Source organism: Sorex fumeus, unplaced genomic scaffold (genome assembly GCF_029834395.1).
Source record: "Sorex fumeus unplaced genomic scaffold, SorFum_2.1 ptg000098l, whole genome shotgun sequence".
NCBI classification, from domain to species: domain Eukaryota; kingdom Metazoa; phylum Chordata; class Mammalia; order Eulipotyphla; family Soricidae; genus Sorex; species Sorex fumeus.
This window is the reverse complement of record NW_026606155.1, coordinates 88,664,145-88,691,193: the sequence shown is the minus strand read 5'-3', so window position 1 is coordinate 88,691,193 and position 27,049 is coordinate 88,664,145. Positions and strand designations below refer to the sequence as shown.

The following is a 27,049-nucleotide window of genomic DNA, read 5'->3' as shown; positions in this document are numbered from 1 at the left end:
AACTTATTTGCTATTGTTTTTTGCAATGCTGGGTTTGAACCCAGAGCCTCACACAGGCAAGGGCTGTGCTCATGTTGTGCTTCCTCGCTACATGCTCAGTACTCTCAGTGGTGCTTGGGGAAAACTTTAGTGCTAAGGATTGAACCTGGCTCCCTGCATGCAAAGCATGGGCTCACTTCACTGAGTTATCATCTGGCCCTGAAATAGAACTTTCAAACTGATGTTGAGTTCAGTGTTAAAAGTTTGTTATGAAATTTTAGTCATGGGAGAAACAATATGCATGGAAATTAATGACTGAAACAGTACATTTTTGTTTGTTTGGGGATCACACCTGACAGTACTCAGGGGCTACTTCTAACTCTGAACTTAGGGGTCACACTCCTAGCAGTGCTTGGGGAACTGTATGTGGTGCCAGGAATCAAACCAGGGTCAGCTGCATACGGAGCAAGAGTCTCAATCCCTATACCATTTTTTTCGTTCTTAAAAGTACATATTCTTTTAGTTTTGTTTTTGGGCTACATTTAGCAGTTGTTTGGGCTTACTCCTGGCTCTGTGCTCAGAGATCACTCCTGGTCAAGGTAGTGCAGAGAATTGAACCCTAGTCAGCTGGAAAGTATCTGAGAAGCTGTATCATCTCAGGCCCATATATTTTGTAGCAATTCTACAATGGATTTTTTTCTATGAGCAAGTACAGTGTTTAAAAAAAAAGTTTGTTTTCAGTTTATGAGCAACACCTGTTGGTGCTGGGGTTGGGAGAATGGGGACTGAACTTAGGCTTCTTGCATGCAAGGTATATGCTATAGCCCACTGAGCTATTGTTCCAGCCTGAAAGTAAGCTTTATGATGATTAATTATACTTAACAAAATAATGTCATTTATAAACATTTAATATTACAAATATTTAAAAATTACAAGTATAATAACCTACCATATTCTATGTATCATAATCATATAAATAGTTTCCTCTTGAAATCATCAATTCTAAATACCAATACTATTTCAACTTATTTAAAACACAGACCAAGCATGTTGGCTCATTTCTACACCCCCCTGTAGGTATGCTCAATCTTACACCTGACATAGGTTACAGTTTATGCCATGTGGAAGAGTGAGGGAAGAAATGGCCTGGAAAATCAAAAGGGTTGTGCTCCAGACCTGGGTTCATCCCAATTAGTCACACTAGACAAGATAACTTCTTAAAGGCTCATTTCCTCATTAAAAACAACACACAGGCGAATAGAGATTGTGCAGTGTGTGTGTGTGTGTGTGTGTGTGTGTGTGTGTGAAAGAGAGAGAGAGAGAGAGAGAGAATAAACAGGTTTGATTTGATGTTCTATAAATACCTTCCTAGCATTGTGATTCAACGATATATTTCAGGTTTGTTTTATTTTATTTAATTAATTGATGTATTTATTTGGGCTGGAGTGATAGCACAGCGGGTAGGGCATTTGCCTTGCAAGCAGCCAATATGGCCAACCCAAGTTCGAGTCCTCCACCCCTCTCAGAGAGCCCAGCAAGCTACTGAGACTATCTCACCTGCACGGCAAAGCCTGGAAAGCTACCCGTGACGTATTCGATATGCCAAACACACTAACAATTGTCACAATGGAGACGTTACTGGGCCCGCTCGAGCAAATCGATGAACAATGGGAGGACAGTGACAGTGATTTATTTTTCTTTTTAAGTCACACCAGGTGATGCACAGGGGTTACTCCTGGCTCTGCGCTCAGGAATTACTCCTGGCGGTTCTCAGGGGACCATATGGGATGCTGGGAATCAAACCCGGTCAGCTGTGTGCAAGGCAAACACCCTCCCTGCTGTGCTATCGTTCCAGGCCCTTCAAGTTTGTTTTAGATGACATAATACTGTTAACATTAAATATAAAATGTCCATCTACACTGAATCTTCTTTGGTACATTTATTATTAGAAATTGTCCACACATGAAATCTGAGTTAAATGGTTGAGTGTTTTACTCTTTATTTTCAAGTCAGAAACAATTTGGGACTCAACATCTTATTTTTTAAAAAAATGACCAGGATCATAAAACTTACTATTTCTAACACCAAGCCTAGAAGAAAACATTTAAAAACGTACATTGTTAAATTAATATATTAACGCAATTAATATATTGTTAAAATCAAAAAAGCATTGCCAGATCACAACCTCTAATGAAGGATATTTCAGTAAAAATTTATTCCATTAGTGGGCTCTAAGAATTTGTGAACATGTCACAAACTAGGAGAAAAGTTCAGCTTTTATGTCAAAAGAGCCAAAATTATTCTTGTTTTGTTTTCTTTGGGGGCCAATCTAGCAGTGCTCAGGGTTTACTCCTGGCTCTGTGCTAAAAAGTCACTCTAGATGGGCTCAGGGGACCATACGGGTTGCTGGAGGATCGAACTCAGGTCAGCCACATGCAAAGCAAGTGCCTTACTGACGGTACTATCTCTCTGGTCTCTAAGGGTCATAATTATTCTAAATTTCCTGCAGACACATTTTTATTTTTAAAGAAGGAGCTTTACCCCATTTTCCTATTATAAAGTCCCAAAGGGAACATTTCCAATTGTGCAACAATTTGGTAGCAATTTATGAAACAAATGCCCAGCTAAAAGTGCAATTTAACATTTCTTCTTCAATTTGCTTTTTATAGCAGACATGTTAATTTCATCTTGAACATGATATGCCAAATACCCTGAGCTTCCAGGTATGAAGTCATTTAACTCCCCAAGGAATTTCTTCATGGCATCAATTGATATATACCCTACAAAATAAAAACAAATAACATATGTGTTTGAAATCCTATCATACTATTTGATTAAATATAATGATGTACTAATGATAGCTAATAATTGAGACTAGGGATGGGGCTCTGTAGTAGAGTACTTGCCTTACATGTGTGAAGCCCTGGATTTGATTCCTAGCACTGTAAGAGTGGGGGATGGAGGGTGAGAGAAGATGGCGAAATTTTTTTTTTTTTGGTTCTATACCTGTGGTGCTCAGGACTTACTCCTAGCTCTGTGCTCAGGGATCATGCCTGATGCAGCTCAGGGGATTATATGTAGTGCTGGGGATCAAACCTGGTCCACTGTGTGCAAGGCAACTCCTATACTTAACGCCTTAACTCCTATACTATTTTTTAGGTCCAAGGCTGTATCTAGGTAAGTAAAAAAAATACATTATAACCAGTGAGAAGAGTCTCATGAAAACTGATAATTATTAGGAACACTCCTTCCTCACCCTTTCCGTGCAAACTTCTACTGCTTTACTTTATTGATTTGAGGAGAGTACAGTGCCAGGGATTGAACAAAGAGCTGAAATTCTGTGTAAAAAGAATTCTGTGTGAAAAAAAGACACTAGTTTATGACCATCCCACTCTGAACATGCCTGATCTCATTAAAAGTAAATTAGTGCATAAAAAATTGTGTTAGTTAACTATACATATAAACTATATGAAGTTTCTAAAGATAGTTGTGAGGATAGGAATAAAAAATAATTATTATACTAATAAATTATTTAAATATAAAGACAATTTTTGCCTAAAAATAGATTATAGTAGTAGGTTTTTTCTTTGCTTTTTTTGTTTTTTGGGAGGCACTTCCCCCATACCCAGCAGTGTTGGTAGGGTTACTCCCCAAGGTGCTCAGGGAATCAAATTCAGGCCACATGAGTGATCTTTGATCTTTTAGTGGTCCAACTTGTTCTTTAGAATAACTGTATCCTGACAACTTGATTACAACCTTATAAAGGACTTTGAAAGAGAGAACCCAATTAAAATGCTTTTATATTTCTGGCTTTCAGAAACATGGAATAACTTATATCTATATTGTTATTTAAAGCTGCTAAGTAAGTTTGGGAATAATTTGTTACATTGAAACAGATAACATACATACTAATAGTCTATTTTGGATTCCCAAACTTTTTTTTTGCCTTTTGGGTCACACCTGGCAATGCACAGGGGTCACTCCTGGCTCTGCACTCAGAAATTACCCCTGGTCGTGCTCAGGGGACCATACGGGATGCTAGGAATCAAACCCGGGTCAGCCGCTTGCAAGGCAAACATCCTACCCACTGTACTATCCCATATTCCCAAACTTTTAATTATCGTAAGTTTTTGGTCTGATATACTTTTTACCTGTAAAATGTTAATTAGGCAAAAATAGTGTAGGATGATAATTATTAGTAAGTCTTCCTTTAAAAAAATACTTTTTCTTTTTACCAATCACATATGTAGCTGTCGATTAGAATATTTAATGGGTGATAACACTTAGTTATATCAAACCGAAGGGACTTTACACATCAACCACAAAAAGTCACCCCCCACCTCCCTTCCTGCCAAAAGACTGTCTTGATATTTTATGGGACTTTTGGCAATGTTTGGAGTCATTAAACTTGCTGTTGGGTGAGGTGATATGCTACTGGCATCTAGTGGCAGAAGCCAGGGTTGCTGTTAAATATTCTACAATGTGGAGTACTAATTTTTCTATACTAAAGACTTTTTACACTAAAATGTTAATAGTTCTAAGACCAAGACAGCCTATGCTAGGTCATAGCTTCAACTTTTCTGGAGGTGAAGGTGGTACACTTAGCAGTGCTGGCCAGTTATTTCTGGCTCTGTACTAGGGGGTCATTCCCAGCAGTGCTCAAGGGACCAGAGGGTCAGAGAGTTCAACTGGGGTCCCTGCTAACTGGGGGTCTCTGCTAACACTTTAATTAGTTCTACTTTTAGAAATTTAACATTCATTGAATTGAACTCAACTCATTTTGAGGATAGATATTAAATTTATAGTCATAAAAATACCATTGCCTAAAATAGAATTTTTGCTTCTAAGTTGGGTAGGGCATTTGCCTTGCACACGGCTGACCCGGGTTTGATTCCTCTGCCCCTCTCAGAGAGCCCGGCAAGCTACCGAGAGTATGCCGCTGCACGGCAAAGCCTGGCAAGCTCCCCATGGTGTATTTGATATGCCAAAAACAGTAACAACAAGTCTCACAATGGAGATGTTACTGGTGCCCGCTTGACCAAATTGAACAACAGGAGGACAGTGCTACAGTGCAAGTTTTAATACAAGCCAAATTTCCCCCAAAGATGTTCCTTTCTACAGAAACACATGGGCATGGCACAAAGGAAGACATACTTATCTTTTCACATCAAAATTAAATACAAATGAATTTAGTTCTAAAAAATAAATCTTGGGCCAGAGAGACAGCAGAGAGGATTGAGCACTTACTTGCCTTCCACATGGCCAATCCAGGTTCAATACCCAGCATCCTATATGGTCTCCTGAGTACCAACAGGAGTGATTCCTGAGCGCAGAGCCAGGTGGAATCCCTGAGCATTACCAGATGTGGCCCGAAAAACCAAAATAAATATATTTTAAAAAATTAAAAATGAATCTTTCTTCCAAAAGCTATTCAAATTTTTGAAACATGAAGAAAGAAGGGCCAGAGAGAGAGCTCTACTGGCTGAGCAGCCTTCATGTGGAAGGCCTGGGTTCATTCATTCCATGGGACCATTTGGTTTCCCTAGTACAGAGCCAGGAGTAGTTCCTGAATATCACTGTGTGTGTCCTAAATAGATAAATAAAACTTTTTTTTTGGGGGGGGGTCACACCTGGCATTGCACAGGGGTTACTCCTGGCTCATGCACTCAGGAATTATTCATTAGGGAACCGTATGGGATGCTGGGAATCAAACCCAGGTTTGCCGCATGCAAGGCAAATGCCCTACCCGCTGTGCTACCGCTCTAGCCTCATAAAACATTTTTTCAACTCTCAATTTTTGTTTATTTGCTTTTTATAGGGGCCACACCCAGCATGCTCAGGGGCTATTCTTGGTTCTGTGCTTTCCCCCTATTTGGGGTAATATACTCTAACTTTTACATTAAAATACCTGTGACCATGTTGTTCACTGGATAATTCTGAAGAGGGAAATACATTTGCTTTTCTGTAACTGGAGTCCTTCTAAAATGCTTTTCTGTGCTGTAAAATTAAACATGCATTGAGTGATATTTATATTCTTGGATTTTTTTCAAATAAAAAGTCATTGCAGGAAATATGTAATTCAATTGCTATTTTACCATATTTTAGTTTCACTGGGAAATGCCATATTTTTTTCTGCTTCTAATTAATACAAATAGTTTTGGTTTTCTTAGCCATTTCAGAAAAGAAATATTTAAGGCTTAGAGGATGACACAGTAACTTAGTGATTGCTCAGCAAGCAGAAAATCACATGTACAGACCCTAGTGTTGACTGTCTACATGTGTCTTGGCCACCCTTACAGCCCCTACACACATCATGACCTTTAAAATATTTATTTCACAGGGACAGTGGCAGAGGGTCTTGGGCACATTATAGTGCTGGGGTATAATTTTATACATCAATACCATAAACGTTAATACTGCTAGCAACCACATTACCTAAACTATAATAATTTTAAACAATGTTACTTAAACCAAAAATCTTTTAAATAAAAAATTAAAAGATAAAAACAAATAAAATGTATTATTTTAAAAAAACTTAGTTGAAAAATCTTTGGGTCACATCCAGAAATACTTAGGGGTGATTCCTGGCTTGGTGCTTGGAGGTCAGGGATTCCTGGCAGTGCTCAGGACCATATGTGGTATCAGGGATCAAAACTGAGGCTCATGCATGCAAAACATGTGCTCCAGCCTATTTCTAATTTTCTGATGTGCCAGGAATACAACCCCTGGTCTCCATCCATATAAGGCAAGTGCTTTATCAAGGAGTCATATCCCTGGGGGGGGGGGGGGGGAGCGATAGCACAGTGGGTAGGGCGTCTGCCTTGCACGTAGCCAACATGGCCGACCCGAGTTCGATTCCTCCGCCCCTCTCGGAGAGCCCGGCAAAAAAAGTCTCCTGTCCTCGCGGGGGCCCCTTGGAGGGGAGCGGGTTGAGCTTTCCTCCCCGCCCCAACCAGGGCTCCGGCAGCCGAAGACCTCCAGGACCAGCCACCACCATGCTGAGACCACTCTCCGCACACATGAAGGTACTGGCAGAGGGACAAATCCACGCGGGTTCCGGGGCCGAGATCTCCAAGCCTACTCGGATTGGGGCCGAGCATCCTCCACCCAGATCCTCCAAATTCCAGTAGGCGGGGGTCACACCCACCAACTGGCCCCCTGGCTCCGTGTAATCCCATCAGCGGCCAAGACTCAGAGACTATAAAAACCAGCTCCTGGAACCTGTGGCCGCATTTGCGGCTGCGCAACATCTTATTACGACATCTTATTATCTCATTCCTACTTTGGACAAACTGGCAGGCTACCAAATGTAGCCTGCCCACACGGCAGAGTCTGGCAAACTCCCCGTGGCGTACCCAATATGCCAAATACCAGTAACAATGATGGGTCTCATTCTCCTAAAGAGCCTTGAATATAATCTCAGGGCTAGGATGAAGGAGACGTTACTGGGGCCTGCTCGAGGCAATCGACGAATAACAGGATGATTTGTGAGTTTGTGATTTTAAAAAAGCATAAAAATGCTTTTGATAAAATACCATATGCAACCATTACATATAATAATATCAAACAGTTTTTCCAAAATGATGAACTGCCCATGGAAAATCAGGAGACAGTCTATATTTGTGGGCTAACTTTAACTCTATTAAATGTCTGAATTTTTATAAAACCTGCAAGAGATATACTATTGTTGATGATTATCTGAGTGATGAGGTTGCCCCAGACTTGTAAGTCTTCTTTGATAGTAAGGAAATTAGCCTTGCCAACTGTTTTATCCCAGTGTGTATTTTTCTTTTGTCTTGTTTTTTTTTTTTATATTCTTACTGCCCACACAGGCCTGGAGCGATAGCACAGCAGGTAAGGCCCTTGCCTTGCATGTGGCCGACCCGGGTTCGATTCCTCTGTCTGTCTTGGAGAGTCCGGCAAGCTACTGAGAGTATCTCACCCGCACGGGAAAGCCTAGCAAGCTACCTGTGACATATTCAATATGCCAAAAACAGTAACAACAAGTCTCACAATGGAGATGTTACTGGTGCCCACTTGAGCAAATTGATGAACAACAGGAGGATAGTGCTACAGTGCTACTGTCCACACAAGTTAAAAATATTTATAGTTTTCATTTTGCTCGAGGGCCCTCCCGTTGATCATTGATTTGCTCGAGCGGGCCCAGTAACGTCTCCATCGGAGACTTTGTTGTTATTGTGTCTGGCATATCGAATACGACACAGGGAGCTTGCCAGGCCCTGCCGTGCGGGCGAGATACTCTCGGTAGCTTGCCGGGCTCTCCGAGAGGGGTGGAGGAATCGAACTTTTACATATTTATTTTTCATATATATTTAGTTTTCATATTTATTAAAATTTTTATTATTTCTTTTTATAGGGCATCTGTTTCTTAATGAATGTTCATGTCTGAGATAAGAACTTTTATTTTGGGAGGTAGTTGGGGTTGGGAGATAGTATAGTGGGTAGGGTGCTTGCCTTTAATGTGGCTGATTGGGGTTCTACCCTGGCATCCCATATGATCCCTGAGATTCTAGAAATGATGCTTGAGCACAGAGCCAGGACTAAGCCCTAAGCATAGCGAGGTGTAGCCAAAATTTTAAAAAATTGTATAATTTGCTAAATTAATTTAATCCTTGATGCTGCAGTGCTAGGGATTAAACCTGGGTGAGCCATGTAAGTGCCCTACCTGCTATACTATCTCTTCGGTGCCTAAAATAATTTTTTCTTTAAACTCAGGGTCTCATACATGTGAGGCATGTACTTAACCACTGAACTGTATTCTAGGTCCTTATCCGTTTCTTATCTTAAAAAGCACAACAAATAAATTCGAAGAAGTGGGTTTCATTTTGTTTTGTTTTTTAAGGGTGGTATTTGCAGCCTCAGTGATGCTCAGAGATGACTGCTGACTCTTTACTGAGAGATAACTCCTAGAATGACTTAGGGATCTTATGTGGTTCTGGGGAATGAACCAGGGTCGGTTGCATACAAGGCAAGCACCCCACCCCCTGCATCATCTCCCTGGCCTTCAAAGAAGGATGCTAAAGAATTAGAGCGAATAAAACAGCAGATTAAAAGGTATAAGAAAAAAAGAAAAAAGAAGAAAAAAAATTTAATGGTATAAGAAAAAATTATGACTTGATGTGCAGTCCCTGGTGAGTATCATTCACAGCTAAAAATTGCTTGAGCACCATAGTCAGGCATTTGTGCAATCTCTGTTTACCACAACATCAACCATAACAGCAACTGGAAGGGGAGAAGGGAAAAAATAAAAGTATGGGTAAGGGGTTGGAGATATAGCACAGTGGCCTGGAGTGCATGATTTGCACATAGGAGCTGAGGATTCAACACCCAGTACTGCGTGGTTCTGCCAGTACAACAAGAAATGATCCCTAACCCATCCCCAACAGAGTGAAGAGCAGCCCATGAGCACCATCCACTGTCACTCCTAACCAAAGAGAAATTAAGGCAGAAAATATTAAAATGGAAAAAACCTATATAATTAAATGTTAATTTTTATATTAAGCAAAAAAACCCATATTTAGTCTTTTTAAAGAAATTTCAGCAGCTAAATATTAAAAAACTTTAAAATCTTCCCAATGAAGACAAGGGGCTGGAGTGGATAAGGGCACTTGCCTTGCACATGCCAACCCAGATTCGATCCTCAGCACCACGTATGGTCCCCTAACACTGGTAGGAGTAATCTCTGAATGCAGAGTCAGGAGTTAGCCCTAAGACCACCAGGTATAGCCCAAGATGTTGGGGAGGGTCTAAGGTGCTTGTCTTGGATTCAGCTGAATTTAGTTCAAACCCCAATATCCCTCAGCACTTCCAGGAATAATCTCTGAGCACAGAGCCATGAGTAAGTCCTGAACACAGCCGAGACTTAAAACAACCCTCACCCCCCAAAAAAGTGAAAAAAACGTTCCTATTAATACTTGAAACTATAGAAATAGTGATAGTAATATCAACCTCATAACAATGTGAAAATTGAGATAATCATATAAGGCTCAAAGAGGTCTATATGGAATTGAGTATCAATAAAGTATATGAATTCAGTACCTTTTGGATACTTCTTTTTTGTTATCTTTTGCTAGTTCACTGCTTTCCTGAAGTATCTTTATTTCATTTGGTGATTCTTTATGCTGTCAATTAAAAAAAGAAGTCACATTTTTTTTAAAAAACAGCATATTGCCAGGGATATAATCCTGCAGAAGAGCACATGCCTCTCCTTTGTGAGACCCTTCCTCTGATTCCCAACACTGCAGAAACAATCAGCACAATAATCCAGTCAACAATGTGTAAGGCTAAACTGACCATGTGGCTCATGAATGTACTTAGGTACATTCAATCTATTCTGGTGAGAAAACTCACAAAATTTTGCATATATGTAAATTATACCATATATTTTTAGAGATAAAAATAACCAGAATTTTAAAAATATCAGTCATAGTTGCATTAGATAGTAACACTTTAATTTTATTCTCTTTTAATTTTTTATTGGAGTAAAACAGTTTTATTTAGAGAAACTTATTTAGAAGGGTTCATAAAATAGGTAAGAGAGAGGTGTGGGGTTTCAAGAGAGAACAAGCACTCCTCCACAGGAGGGGAAACATTCCTTTTTAATTTTTGAATATTTCCCTAATGTGGCCATATGACTCTTTAGTCCCAAAATATTGAGGCCAAAAAAAGTACTAGTGATTTAAACTCTGTTTAGTTTTGGGCCACACCTGGCAGTGCTCAGAGGTTACTCCTGGTTTTGCATTTAGGAGTTACTTCTGGCAGTGCTCAGGGGACCAAAAGGGATGCCAGGATCAAACCCAAGTTGGCCATGTGCAAGGCAAATGCCCTACCCATTGTCCCATCTCTCTGACCCCAATGATTTAAATTTTCTTAATTCCTTGACTTGACAACTTCTGGGTTTCCTGTGAACTACAAATTTTAAAAAATGAGGATGAACAAATTATATTTCCCGTTCAAAATTAAGTGGAATGTTTAGTTATGAGATTAATAAATAATTAAATATATATTAAGCTTTCCCAAAAGAAATAGATACTGGTACCTATTACATCCTCTTGGAGAGCCCAGCAAGCTACCAAGAGTATCTCGCCCGTACGGCAGAGCCTGGCAAGCTACCTATGGAGTTTTCGATATGCCAAAAACAGTAACAATAAGTCTCACAATGGGGATGTTACTGGTGCCCGCTGGAGCAAATCGATGAACAACGGGAGCACAGTGCTACAGTGCTACCTATTATAAAATATATTTATCTCTATATTTAGGTCATAAATTTATTCCAAGCAATAACAATATTTCCCAAATTATTTTTCAGATTTACCCTTGCTATTTTTATTCAATAAAGTACTATTTATATATTCAATGATTTTATTACTATAATTGGTTAAAATTCTACATCAATAATTATTTTGAAATAATGGAATCTTTTATTTGGTAGTTATACAATTTCTAGAGTAGAATATACAATGAAGTCATATTCTACTAATTTTTCAGCAGGAGTAAAACATTCACTTGGGTTGAATCTCAGGAAATTTGCTTCCACTTTGCTATTACTGGGTTATGTGAACTAACACAAGTCTTTACTTTCTCTTTCAGTTTTCATGTTTTGTCTGTTTGGAAGCCAGACATGACAGTGCTCAGGGATTACTTCCTACTTCTTGTTGGGGAATGCTCGTAACTCTTCTGGGGACCATGCAGTGGTGGGGATCCAACCAGTGCCTTCTGGATGCAAAGCATGTTTTCCAGCCCACTGAGCAATTTCCCTGGCCAACAAAAGGACTTCCATATTCATTTTACTGTGGTAGCCATACCACAACAGATATGTCAGCTACCAGGGTCACATCAGGAGTTGTGGTCTGGGGTGAGGAGGGGCATGAGGTGCAGGGAATTGAACTCAAGGTCTAGCACATGCCAGGCATATGCTCTGCACTGCAGTCACTTCTCAGTGACTTCTAAACAAACAAAATGACCTTTATGCTCCTTCAGCTCTAAAGTTTTGGAATCTTTAATCAATAATTACTGTCAAATAAGAATCATTCTATCGCCACTCACCTATTTCTTTTTTTTTTCAATTGAATTATTGTGAGATACACAGTTACAAAGTTACTCATGATTGGTTTTCAGCACACAATGTACCAAGAACCATCACTTCATCAGTATACACATGTACACAATAATGTCCTCAGTTTCCCTCCCATCTTCACCCCAGCCTGCCTCTATGACAAACTTTTTTCCCTCCTTCACCTTCTCCTCCTTCTCTTCCTCCTCTTTCTTCCTCACTCCCTCCCTGCTCATTCCCTCTGCCCAAATGGATATCCCTTACATACTTTCAGCATCCAGTCCTGGTCCAGAGTGATCAAATCCAGCTATCATTGTCATAACCATTCACATAAAGAAATGACATGATTATATCATATCATATCATCTGAGAGTATTTGATATGCCAGACACAGTAACAACAAAGTCTCCAATGGAGACGTTACTGGGCCCGCTCGAGCAAATCGACGATCAACGGGAGGGCCTTTACCTTTACCTTTACCTTACCATAACAGAGTCAAAGATAGTAAAAATCAAAACAAAACAAAACAATTATTTACAGTTAACAATATTCTAGGAAAAAATAAGAATTAAAAAGGGACTGGAGTGATAGCACAGCGGGTAGGGTGTTTGCCTTGCACGCAGCTGACACAAGTTCGATTTCCAACATCTATATGGTCCCCCAAGCACCTCCAGGAGTAATTTCTGAGTGCAGATCCAGGAGTAACCCCTGAGCATCGCTGGGTGTGACCCAAAGAGCAAAAAAAAAAAAAAATCACAAAAATAAGAATGAAAGAAATACAAAATATTCTAGTATATTACTTAGCACTGTAGCACTGACCTACCATTGTTCATCAATTTGCTTGAGCGGACCCAATAATGTCTCCATTGTGAGACTTCTTGTTACTGTGTTTGGCATATCGAATACGTTAAGGGGTCACAGGTAGTTTGCCAGGCTTTGCTGTGTGGGCAAGATACTCTCGCTAGTTTGCCAGGCTCTCTGAGAGGGGCAGAGGAATGAACTCGGGTTGGCCATATTGGCCGGTTGCAAGGCAAACACCCTACCAGCAGTGCCATCGCTCCAGTATATTACTTAGCTTTTGCAAATCACTGTCACTGTCCTCCCATTGTTCATTGATTTGCTCAAGCGGGCCCAGTAATGTCTTCATTTTGAGACTTGTTGTTACAGTGTTTGGCATATTGAATATACTCTCGGTAGATTGCCGGGCTCTCTGAGAGAGGCAGAGGAATCAAACCCGGCTCTGCAGGGCTGGATGTGCACAAGGCAAATGCCCTACTGCTGTGCTATCACTCCAGCCCATGACACTTATAGGAGATAATAAATTAGGAAAATAGGGTTACTGATAATCCATTTGGAACAGTTGTATTTGGTAAAATAGCAGAATAGCAGACAGAGAAGAGAGATACTTACTCCAAAAACAGACCCAGAAACCACAAATAAAGAGATCCATAAATTTGACCTCATTAAAATAAGTAATTTGCAGAGCCTAGAGATGTGGTGCAGTGGTAGAGCACCCGCTTGAATGCATAAGGCTTTGAGTTCAGTCCCCAGCACCACAATCAAGGGTAAATCTGAACACTGGCATATGGCAATGATGACCAAAAAAGGGGGGGGGGGAATAGTTAAATTTCTAATATACACACATATATTTAATGTATGACAAGATTAAAAACAAAAAAAGGTATGAGAAACTGAGGGCATTGGTGACAGGAAATGTGTACTGGTGAAGGGATGGGTGTTTGAACACTGTATGCTGAAACTCAACTATAAAGAACTCTAACTACATCTCAAGGTGATTCAATTAAATATTTTTTTTAATTAACAGACCATTACATATAGGGGCTGGAGCAATAGCACAGCGGGTAGGGCGTTTGCCTTACATGCGGACAACCCAGGTTCGATTCTCAGCATCCCATATGGTCCCCTGAACACTGCTAGGGGTAAATTCCTGAGCGCAGAGCCAGGAGTAACCCCTGTGCATCGCTGGGTGTGACCCTCCCAAAACCCCCCCCCAAAAACAGACCATTACATATAAACAAAAAATGTTAATAGCTGAAAACATGAGAAACTTTAACATATTACTAAGAAAAGGGGAAGTTCATAACAATGGGCAAAAAGTGAAGAGGTAATTCACATGAAATAAGCATAAAATAGATTCAGTTATACCACCATCTTTTTCTAAAAATTTTTTTTAATTTATTTTGGTTTTGGGGCCATGCTAGTGGTGCTTTGGACATACTCCTATCTCTGCCTTCAGGGATTACTCCTGGAGGGGTTTGGGGCACCATATGAGAAGGGGGCTGAGGATCAAACCCAGGTAGGCTGTGTTCAAGATAAGCGTCCAACCCACTATACTATTTCTCCAGTCCCTAAACATTTTTCTTCCAAACTCCTTAATTTGAAAATTAAAACTTAGCTGAAAAGTTAATATAGGGTCAAAGAGATAGCTCAGCAGACTGGAACCCATGCTGGGCTACAGGAGAAAGTATTTGATCACCAGAACATGTTCTCCCTTGAACATTATTTCACTTGCTTGTCTCTATGCATCTTTGCTTTCTCTAACTCTGAAAAAATTCCACATTCCCTCTTGAATACATATTTCTTCTCTTTCTCTCCCATCATGTCTTTCTAAGTAAGTTTCATTCAATAAAAACTATCAATTACTTTACTTTATTATTACCTTTTTTCTCAGAAAATTTTGATCTTGTTCCCAAATAAAATTACCAATTTTTCTTCTTATTCCTGTAAGAAAACAAAATCCAAAACTATTTTTTAAAGAAATGATATGACTTTTTGAATTTACAACAAAATCACCTAAAAATTTATTTACTGCATTTTGAGAACATTGCAGAGTTTCTGTGCTTCATTAAGTGACAATTTCTTTAACAGAGGTATTATTAAAGACAATTATTTGGCCAGGGATGTATCTCAGCAGTAGAGCTTTTGCTTTGCATGTGGAACACACACACACACACACACACACACACACACACACGCACGCACACTCTAACACCCCAATTATCCAGTCACAATAATTTTTTTTCTCTTTTGGATTTTGGGCCATATCTGACTGTGTTAAGTGGATATTTCCAGCTTTTTGCTCAGGACTTGCTCCTAGTGGTGCTCAAAGGATCAGTTGGTGCAAGGAATTGAACAAGCGTCAAACACATGCAAAGGAAGCACCTTAATCCTTGGGAAATTTTTCCAACCAAAATATTTTTTTCTTTTCTTCAGTTTTTGGGCCATACTGGTGATGCTCAGGACTTACTTCTGCCTCTGCACTTAGGTATTACTCCTGGTGGGGCCCAGTGAACCATATGGGGTAAATGGAATTGAATTCAGGATAGCTGTGTACAAGGCCAGTGCCTTACTCACTGTATTATCTCTTTGGCCCTCAAAATAACAATTCTTAAATTTGTAGAGCAGAGGTCTTCAATAATCTAATAATTCACTTTGAAAAAAGAATGGATAAGGGAATCAAAAAGATTTTTCAGGGGTTAAGGCACTGGCCTTACATGCAGCCAACCCTGGTTCAGTACATGTACTGTATGCTCTCCTAAGCAGTGCTGGGAAAAACTCCCAAACACAGAGATAGGAAAAGTCCTCCCACCTACCATTACTGGGCATGGTCCACACATGACATAAGGATGAGGGCCTGCAAGACATAAATGGGTGATCCAGGATTGAACCCTGGCACCTCATGTTTTCCCAGAGAACCACCAGGAAAAACTTCAAGTACTAAGCTGGGAGCAGCCTCCAAGCACTGCCAGGTATGGCTATAAAACAAAACTAATGAATAAAAGAATTATGGGCAACATGTTTAATGAGCATGGAATTTAAGAATGCTTGCACAATCAAAGACTATGTCATCATCTTAACTCAGTGATCTGAAAAGTTTCCACAGATCCAAGCTATTCATTATAGTAGCAATTACTTAGATTTGGGGGTGATATTGAAATATATAGCTAGTACAAGTATAAGATGTGATGCAGAAAATCAATACTGGATGTCAAAGACTTAATATGAAAAAAATAATTATCATGCATTATACACATGAAATACTATTTTAAATAAAATATATTCCTGAATTGATCTTTATACATTTTTCTTTTTTATGTAACTATAAGAAAAGTTAAAATTAATATGTGGCTCACATTTGGTTTCATATTTCTACTACATAATACCAGTTCAGGTAAATAAAAATACATATTTTTAATTTTTAATATTTTTGTTGTTGCGATGATAGGAATCTCAGCTGGTGGTGCCATCAGAGCAGTGCTGGGGGTGGCAAGGGAATGCAGTTTACTTAAGCTAAATTTACAGTCAATATTCTCTAATTTTAATGTATTTATTTTGGGTACTGAAGTTTGGGCTACAGTTACTGTGCTCAGGGCTTACTCCTGGCTCTGTGCTCAGGCATCACTCATGGTGGGGATGAGTGTGCAAAGCATGAAACTGCATGCAAGGCAAGTGTCTTACCTGTTGTACTACATCTCTACACATATCCTCCAAGCATAGAGCCAAGAATAAGTCCTGAATCACAGCCAGATGTGACTCAAAAACCCAAAAGGAAGGGAGGTGGGGAAGTACATTGAGAATAGAGACACAGATCAACAAGCTAAATGTATGCTTTATGTGTAGTAGGCCCAGATTTGCCCTCTGGTACTGATGCCCCACAAACACTGCCAAACAACTCAGCATAGAGCCCATAGCAGTCTCGAGCACTAGGAATGTACGCAGCCCCTCTCAAAAAACAAAAACAAAAATCCAACCAGGTTTTGAGGCCAGGAAGGTAAATCAAATCAGCGTACTTGCCTTTCATGTATGTGAGACTCTGGGTTCAATAAAAAATAAATAAAGACATGCATTATGGGAGCCCAGAAAGTAGCTCAGGGTTAGAGCACATGTGAGAGGTTTGACACTACACCATCAGGTGTGATATCACATCTAGTCGTATTAACCAATCAGACCCTCACTGCTAGGCAGAATTCCAGGGAGTGGCTACTGGACCATGGTCATGAACTCTAGACTTGAGCCACATTGTCGCATTAAATGGAACTAGGTCACACCCAGGTGGTGCTTGCCATAGGAACTGCCGAGGATCAAACCTGGGTCAGTCAAAGGCAAGGCAAGTATCTTATCCCTATATTATCTCTGGTCCTTAAGCAGTTTTTGATATAAGAAACAGCTCAAAGACAGAAAAAACTTATATTTAAATTATATCAGACAGTCATTCTACAATATGAATGTATTGTACATTCATATTGTACAATCTTCAAAACTTGAAGATGAGTATCCACAGACTGGCACAAGTAATTTTTAATAAATCAATTGTCCTATCTAGCACATAATCATGAAAAAGTTTATTGTTATGAGTAAGCCTTTCCAGGATATCAATGAGAGACATGACCCAGAGCACCCCCTCAATACCCTCCCCACTAGGAAAGAGCAAGAACTGAGTACTTCTAGGTGTGATCCCTAAACAAACAAACCTGCAAAGGCTATGTGAGTGGGGAAAATCTAGTTGGGGGGTGAGGGTTGGAGGGAGAGACTTGCCTTGCATGTATGAACGGTGTGAAGCCCATAGTTTCTTCTCTAGAACCACAAACAAAAACCTAAACACACATACACACACACACACACACACACACACACACACACACACACACACACACACACCTGGGCCAGAAAGACAGCTCAAATGACTGAGCAGGTACTTTGCCACCATATGGCCCCCTAGCACAGAGCCAGAAAATTTTTGGTTTTGGTGCACACCTGGCCATGCTCAGGGTTTACTCCTGGCTCTCTGCTCAGTTATCATTCCTTGTGGTGCTCAGGGGATATATGGGTTACTCGGTATTGAACTTGTGTGGGCTGTATGTCAGACAAGCATCATACCACTGTACTATCAATCTGGTTCAAAGCACAACTTTTTTTTTTTGTAAAAAATCTAACAAAATCTGACCAAGAACAAAGATCACAAAACTTCAGTGATGTGTATCTGACTTTGTCGTTTAACCTGGACTGGATGAATGGCTTTTGCTAACCTTCTTGCAGGCATGCAGGAGGAAGGATAAAATGGCCTAAAGCCACTGAGCCTTTGATTTCAGAGTGAGCTACTGCAGAGAGATAGTAGGCGTGAAACACTGTTGCATTATCTTCGATATAGTCAAGGCTTTGATATATTCTAGAAGAGATGAAATGTTTTCAGTTATGCAATAAACAAGAAGGTATTAAGCTTTTCAAAATAAAGAATAAATGTTTGGCAGAAGAGGATCTGCAGGTAATCAAGACACTGGAAGCAGGGAGTGGGGCAGTTAGAGGATCAGAGCTCTTTGCAAATTGTAGGTTTGAAATCCAGGAGGGTCACAGGGAAACAAACTTGAAGTGCCACCTCTCCAGAAGTCACCGAGAGTTTGTAGAGGGGCCAAGAACGCTTACAGGGGAAAATCCTCTCTATTCTCAGTGTTTAGCCAACACCCAGGGGAATTGTTATTCAAAAGAAACTCCCAGGATTTTAAGTGTGAAAACAGGCCCAGATTCGAGGATGAGATGGAGCTGGAATCAAACTACAGTGCCTTCAAGGCACCATATGGAGCTATGGGAGTGGCCGTTGGGAACATAACTGGCATTTGGGAAGGGATCAGGAGGCCAGGTCAGACGGATTCTGTCGCTGTGCCAGGGGAAAAGGTTATCTATTTTCTGAATCCCCGACATCGAGGACTAAACACCTGTTTCCACCCTCTTCCTCTTATTGACATTTTCAGTGGATGGCAACTTTTATCCCCAACTGAGAGTACACATAGCACAGCCCCGGGACCTTCTGGTACCTCCTCGTGTCTGGGTGCGAGGCATCGCAGCTGAACAAGTAGTCGGCGGCCTGAGGATCACTGAACCTTCCCCCTTCGGCCTCTGTGGAGGCAAGAGCACAGGGTGAGCCTCGCAGAGGGAAGAGGGATGCTCCCGTTAGCGTTTTACCCATTCACTCCACACATCATCCTACCCCAGAACCGCCTCAAGTCCCGACTGACGCTGCGGCTGAACCAACCCTGCTGCCCCCGAAACATGGCGCCTCCTGACACGCCGCGCAGAGGCTTGGGAGTGAGGAAGAGGGGCGGGTCTGGAGTTCGGGTCGCCGATTGGTCCCACGTCCTGAAGTGGAGCTGGCTGGTTGGTTCTCAAGGAAAATGGGCGGGGAAAGCCTGAGGCATCGTTTGAGGGATTCCCCTCACTGCCCGCTGCGACCAGCAAACTCGCTGTCCCTCGGGACGGAAAACCTTCCTGCCAGCTTCTCCTGGGACTGTGGAGGTGGGTCGGTGCTGGTTGTGAGCTTTAAATCCAAATGATTAACCAAAGCATTGTGTTCTGGCTTACAGGTTCTGTCTATGTGCCAATTATTTGAAGAAAAATTCTATTATCTACATATTTTATCGAACCTAGGTTGGCCTCGGGGAAAGCAAGCGCCATATCCATTACATTAGCACTCCAGTTCCTATACGAGCTTTTTGACCCACAAATTATTTGAATTTTGTTTGCTTAGGGGCTACACCTGGTGGTGCTCAGGGCTTACGCTTAGTTCTATGCTCAGGGATTATTCCTGGCAATGTTTGGGGAACCCATATGCAATTTTTGGTGATAGAACCAGGGTCAGTTACATGCAAAGCAAATGCCTTAACCACTGTTTTATCTATCAAGTCTTTCTTTGACTTTTTAAAATTCAGTTTTGGTGAGGGAATACAAGAATAACTTTTTTAAAAAGTTATATTTCATTGTATGAAAAGACAACAATATTAAATACAAAACTATAAAGGTAAAGGTAAAGGCCCTCCCGTTGATCGTCGATTTGCTCGAGCGGGCCAATATGCCAGACACAGTAACAACAAAGTCTCCAAATGGAGCCGTTACTGGGCCCGCTCGAAAATACAAAACTATAGTTGAAAGAATTTCCAATTGATTTTTTTTCTAAATTTTTGTTGCCCAAACCACTCCCCCTCCTCGAAAGAAATCATACAACATCAGGTCATTTAAAATTTAAAAATCAGAGCTAGAAGCTGGAAGGAGTAGATGCTTTGCATGCAGGAGACCCGGTTTGATTAATGGAGCTGCATGGTCCCCAGAGCACTTGCAGAAGTGACCACCAAGGATGTTATCTGGAAGTAGTTTCTGAACACCATTGGATGTGGGACCTCACCAAAAATAGTTTTAAAATCAGACAAAGCAAAACTATGAATTTAAGGATATACACATATGTGATATAGAACAAACTAAATAGTAAATTGGTTGAAAAACATACCTCTGAACTATTTTCAAAAAGAGAAAAATCCAGACACAAAATGTGGGATAGTGATTTCTTCAGGCATAGTAACAATATCTAGGTAAGTTCAGAGAGTTTTTGTTTAGTTTTATATACTGGACCATTGTAATGCTTGTGCAATTGACTATTGTTTTTTGATGACTGTAGTGCAGACATGTTAGATTTTTGGCAGTCAATGGTAGTTTTCCTGACCAGTACAGTCTTCAGTAATTATAAAGGGTTATTTGATTAAAACTGCTGTCAAGTATCTCATGGTATTTCACTAATAAAAATTAACAAATAAATAAATAAAAAGTAAAAAAAATAGCTGCTGTCAAAACAGTAATTTATTCATCGATCATTTTGGGGATTGTTGGTAACCTGGGCATATTAAAAAAAAAAAACTTGCCTCTCTGTGAGACAAAGGTCCAACTTGCTCATGTTCTATTTTCATAGATATATGGATACATTATGAATAGTTTTATATTACTCTTTAAATTATACATATATTACATACTCTATATAGTCTACATGTACATTTAAAAAGAAAGTATATCAATTTAGGAGGATTTTAATCAAAATTAATTAAATATTTGATCTTGAATAAACCTCTTCTACTCACCTGAATAATTAATTTATCCAGTGCATTTTTTTTGCTTTTTGGATCACAACTGGCGATACACAGGGGTTACTCCTGGCTCTGCACTCAGGAGTTACTCCTGGCGGTGCTCAGGGAACCATATGGGATGCTGGGAATCGAACCCAGGTCGGCAGCGTGCAAGGCAAACACCCTACCTGCTGTGCTATCTCTCCAGCCCCTATCCAGTGCATTTCTTTCCCTGGAAATATCTGGTAATTTGGTTTTACTATCTCAACTATGAAATTCCATAAGTGCATTAATTAAAGAAAAGTGCAACACATTCTTTAAGACTCTCACTTCAGAGAATTCTAACACAGTTATTGGGAGTCTTTTCTTTTACTTCACACAAAAATATTTTTGATACTATTAACTTCAATCTTCATCTTTTGTAGCCTAAGATAAAACAATATATATTTATATATAGACATATACATGAATATGTATGTATGAAAATACAACATATATATACAGTAGTTTTATTATTCTTATATGTTAGTCATAATTTTTTGGTATTGGTTTGGTTTTCATGGAGGGCAACACATCAGGTGTACTTGGAGAACCCTGGGGACTGAACCCAGCATCTATACACAAAACACATACTCTAGTCATTCAGCTATCTCTCTGGCCCATGGAAATAATTTCTAATGAAAACCTTTTAAAGTCTAGTTCTAGTGATGAAGCCCATATTGGGATTAATTTTGTATCACGTATACTCATTTAAAGGACTTCAGCTTTTAATTATAAACTCAGTCCTAAATAGGGGAATTGTGCAAATTATTCAGAACAGAATAACCAAGTACTTAGGAAAACTGGGAAAATTAATTTGTGCTAATTGTTAAGACAAATGTTGTAGAACTGAAGCAGTATGTCAGAGAATATTCACAGATTGTGGAAAATATGTGTACGCCTATTGTGTGCCCTTATTCCCCCATTGATCTAAATAAAAACACTGATTTTCCCTCTTTTTAAAAAACAACTTTATTTTAATGACAATCAAATCCATAAAATGTTACTCATTAAAAATGTACAATTCAGAACTGGAGTGATAGTACTGTGGGTAAGATGCTTGCCTTGCACATTGCCTTCCAGTTCAATTCCTGAACCCTGCCAAGAGTGATCCCTGAGCATAGAGCTAGGAGTACAGCTGAGTGTGAGCCAAACAACAACTACAACAACAAAAACCACAACAAAAAACACACTTTTTCGCCACTCCCTAATATATTTATGTATTTATACACCCATCACCACGAAAACATTAGTTTCTGGGTTCTCTTGTTGGTTTATTTTTACAGTGGCAGGTATCAAATTCAGGACCTCATGAACATTCAGTTCTAAAAGCTATATTTATAGATTTAGGTTTTATAGAATTTATATTCATTATTGTTCATTTTTCACTATCTTCAACATAATCACAAATTTTTCTTAGAACTGTTTTCTTACTGTGGTGAGTACTGCATATTCCCTGTTCTCTGGTCTCTATAGCACTTATCTGTCTTCAAGGAATAGACTTTAAACCATAATATATGTAGAATTCTGCATATGGTTTAGGAGGTACCAACTTGACCGTCTTCTGCTGCTCAACCTTTTTGTTGTACGGTGTGAAAAAAATGCTATTGGTGGTGGGGTGCACACCTGGCAGTGCTCAGGGTTTACTCCTGGCTCTGCTTCCAGGATCACTCCTGGTGGAACTCAGGGAATTATATATGGTGCTGGGGATCAAATCTGGGTCAGTCAGTTGCATGGCAAATGCTCTACTATTATTGCTTTGGCTCTTTGCTAATTGAAATTATTTAGGGGCGGGGGCGGGGGAGGAGGATGCTTCTTCTTTTTTTTCAAAAGCAAATGGAATTAATTACCAAAAAGTAGCAATGCAAAAAGGGTGTGCATGGAAAATAACAGTATTTCCAGTCTAAAAAATATTTATCAATAGTGATCAAACCACATACCATTAGAAATATTTATTTACAGAATATTGATTGTATATTAGAACTATGTCTATGCTGAAGTTACTGGGTTTTTTTGTTTTGTTTTGTTTTGTTTTTTGGGTCACTCTCAGCGATGCACAGGGGTCACTCCTGGCTCATGCACTCAAGAATTACTCCTGGTGGTGCTTAGGGGACTATATGGGATGCTGGGAATTGAACCTGGGTCGGCCACATGCAAGGCAAACACCCTACATGCTGTCCTATCGCTCCAGCCCCTATGCTGAAGTTTTTGATTGTAATAATTTAGTGCTGTAATTATGCAAATGATTTTGATTCTTAGGAAGTATTTTGGATAAAATTGTGATGCCTAAAGGCTGAAGAGATAGTATAGCAGATTGGATGCATGCCGTCTATGAAGCCACAGTTTATTCCCCAGCACCACATCTAATACCCTGGAAGAAATCCTGGAGCCTAGAGCCAGGAATAAGTTTGATCACAGCTATGTGTGCCCCCAAAATAAAAAATACCTGAAATCAACAGTCAACAATACCTGAAACTTAATCTCAGCAAAAATAACATTAGTGATAATATACAGAAGCATAAAATCACATTGGTGGTAGGATTGGTGTCAAAATGTTATATGCCTAAAACTCATCAATAATTTTGTAAATCAAGGATTTTTAATTTAAAAAAGTTTTGAAAAAAGCATAAAATCTTACTGGGGAAGAAAAACTAAGAAAATGTGTCAGGGTTACAGAGATAGTACAGCTTGTATTGCATGTGGCTGACCCTGATTTGATCCCTGGCACAAAACATGGTTCCCTGAGAACAAAAAGAAATGGTCCCTGAACACAGAGCTAGGGTAAGCCTTGAGCACTTCTTAGTGTAGTTTCAAAACAAAAATAAGGCCAAAATAATGTGGCAAAAGTTAATAATTGGTGAGTCTAGGGGGGGAGTTTGTGAGAGCATTTTTAATGAAATAGACAATTTTTCCTTAAACTTGAATTTTTTTAATTTTATTTTTTATTTTATTTTATTTTTCTTTTTTTATTAGTGAAACACCATGAGGTACAGTTATAGGCTTACAAATTTTGTGCTTGGGTTTCAGTTATACAATGATCAAGTGCCCATCCCTCCACCAGTGCCCGTCATCCATCACCACGGGTCCCAGCATCCCCCCCCCCACCATCCCCCTCCCCCCCCCCCCCTCCCATCCTGCCTCTGTGGCAGGGTATTCCCCCTTGTTCTCTCTCTCTTCTTTTGGGTACTGTGTTTTGCAAGAGAGGCTTTGAGTGGCAATCATGTTTGGTCTATAGACTACTTTTAGCATGCTTCTCCCACCCTGGGAGGGTCCTCACAACACCCTTCATTTGGTGCTCTCTTCTCTATCTGAGCTTCTTTTCACCTAGAACATGTGGCTGGCCTTCCGTTCATGGAGCAAAATTCCTGGTACTAATCTGAGCCCTTCCTGGGTGTTAGTCTCCCGTTTTGTTGCTTTATGTTCCCCAGATGAATGCAATCTTTCTGTGTCTATCCCGCTCTTTCTGACTCATTTCGCTTAACATGATACTTTCCATGTAGTACCACTTGTTTGTAAATTTCATAACTTCATCTTTTCTAACAGCTACATAGTGCTCCATTGTGTAAATGTACCAAAGTTTCTTTAACCAGAGGCAAAAAGGTATAGTCAAAGTGACATCTGCACTTGTTTGTTCATTGCACCACTCTTTACAATAGCCAGAATCTGGAAAACTTGAATTTTTGAGGGTGAGAGGGCCACTCTGGCTATACTCAGGGCTTACTCTGGCTCTGTACTCAGGGGTCACTCCTAGAAAGCAGTGCTTGGGGGAACAATATGTGGAGCTATAAGGGTTGAACTTGAGTCAGCCACCTGCAAGGCACTGTACTATCTTTGGGTCTATGTGTAAGTTTTTAATTAAAAAAAAAAGTTTTTATTTCAGTGGTTCTCTGCCCTAGTCACACATTATTTATTTATTTATTGCTGTTTGTTTTGGGGTCACACCTGGTGGTGCTCAGGGCTTACTCCTGGCTCTGCTCTCAGGGATCTCTCCTGGCAGTCTCAAAGGACCATATGGGGTGAAAGGGATCTAACCCAAGTTGGCTGCTTGTAAGGCAAACACCCGACCCACTTTACTATTACTCCGCCCTCCTAGCCACACATTAAAATCAACAAAAATGCTTTTAGAAACCACAAATACTGAGCCTCATCTGCTAAAGACATCTGCTAAAGAACCAATTTAATTGGTTCTGTGTTAATCAACATATATGACTTTCTTTTCAACATCACCCAAATAAACCTTTAAAAATTTATTCTCTGATGTCTTTTCAAAACATATAGCAAGATTCCAGACATAAAATAGGTATTTATTACATTCATTTCAATTGGATTCATTAAAAATTCATAAGACTGGGGAGATAGTTCTAATGGTAAGTATATGCTAGACATGGGCCTCACATATTACCCCTTCCCATAGCAGCACTGGTCTCTAGTAATTACATAGCAGCCAGCCTCAAGCACCTAATTAGTCTGTTCCTCCAAGTCACACACTGACAACAGTGGCCCTGGCCTGCTTCCCTGAACTGCCCCCCAAAAATCTAAAGTAATTTCTTAAATGTAACCATAATTATGTTATGGTTTATTACCCATATCAGAAGCTATATATGTAACATTTTATATGCAAGTACATATTGTCTGTACTATGTATGTGTCCCATTATGACAGACAGAAGGATAGGGGTCTTTCTCCCAGAGAACTGTGCTAATTATACTTTAGAAATGAGTGCTTGCAGGTTCTAATTGCTCATCCATTCCTTGACCCTATCCCCAACATGATATAGATAGAAGAGAATGAATCCCAGTTAGATGGGACTTCCAAGGAAAGAAAAGAGGGATAGTTTATCACAATCATCATGCTACTGAGATCAGTGGTGTTAAGAAGGAACAAGTTACCTTGGGTCATTGGTGGAGGAACACTGAATCTAATGATGGCTTTGGAGTTGAAATATTGAATACCTGAAACTTATCGACAACTTTGTAAATCTTTGTGAATAAAAATGAAGGAAGAAAAGAAGGAAGGAGGATAGAGAATGAGTATATTGGAAAAGATAGGGTAAGAAATTCTGCTATTAAGAGATGAGAGATTGCCTTGCAGTGGCAGACCCAGTTTGGGCCTTGGCACCACCTATTGGTCTCCTGAGCATTGCCAGGTATCATTCCCAAGCTCTGAACCAGGAATAGCTCCTGAATAAACTCAGAATGCCCCACCACCACCACCACCACCAAAAAAAAAAACCTACAAAAAGAAAGAAATTCTTTTATTTGGGGCTGAGGATGTTGTGCAAATACTTTGCCTGCAGAAGGCCTGAATTCAGTCTCTGGCACTTTGTGAGCTCTCAGAGCACTGCCAGGACTGACCTCTGAACACAAAGTAGGTATAGCCCTAAGCACACTGACTGTTGTGCCTCCCCTGCCAAATACTGATATTTAGATATCGGCAGGAATGATGAAAATTACAGTCAAAACTACACAGAAATACTTAAATGATATGAATACAGAAAGTCAGATGTTCCTATACATAGATTATATGTGCTAGCCTAAAAAGTATATTTGAGAGAATTTAAAACAATATTATAAACTCTCCCAGACCATATGCTATTTTTCTTATATCTTTTGAAAATACAAGCAAAATCTCTTTACTTGGAGTAACAACTCTAGAAAATATATTCCAAGATTAATATTAAATAATAATTAAATAGAAAGATGAGAATCTATCTGAAAATTCCTCTAAAAAGAGTCATTGCACTGGAAAATAATAGCAATTTTAGATAATTCCTAGGCATGATTTAAAAGGGCTTCCAATGATCACAAACTCAAGTTATAGTCTGGTCTAGTCACAATAGAATGATGACTGCTATAACACTGCTATGACAGAAAACTCCAGAGAATTAGAATGACATCTTGAAAGACCCCAGTGAAGTACACTTAGTACACGAGAATGAAATTCAGTTTATGAATCCTCATGCATTATTCCCCAAAACTTGGAAAAAGTGAGACTGGCAAACTATTTTAATGATTCTTTAATTTACACAATTAAATTGTGAGTTTATACAATAGTGTGA

The 27,049-nt window shown here is 39.7% G+C and overlaps 1 protein-coding gene across 1 annotated transcript; it reads right to left on the bottom strand.

The window, feature by feature from the left end:
* Positions 1–2,584: 2,584 nt before the first annotated feature.
* Positions 2,585–19,119, bottom strand: TERB2 (telomere repeat binding bouquet formation protein 2). Its single transcript, XM_056134356.1, has 7 exons — positions 19,056–19,119; positions 18,883–18,964; positions 18,100–18,239; positions 14,733–14,794; positions 10,039–10,121; positions 5,888–5,976; positions 2,585–2,759 (listed from the first exon to the last, which is right to left on the bottom strand). Exons 1-7 carry the CDS (start codon positions 19,117–19,119, stop codon positions 2,617–2,619), a joined length of 663 nt encoding a protein of 220 aa, XP_055990331.1. The 3' UTR covers positions 2,585–2,616.
* Positions 19,120–27,049: the final 7,930 nt, after the last annotated feature.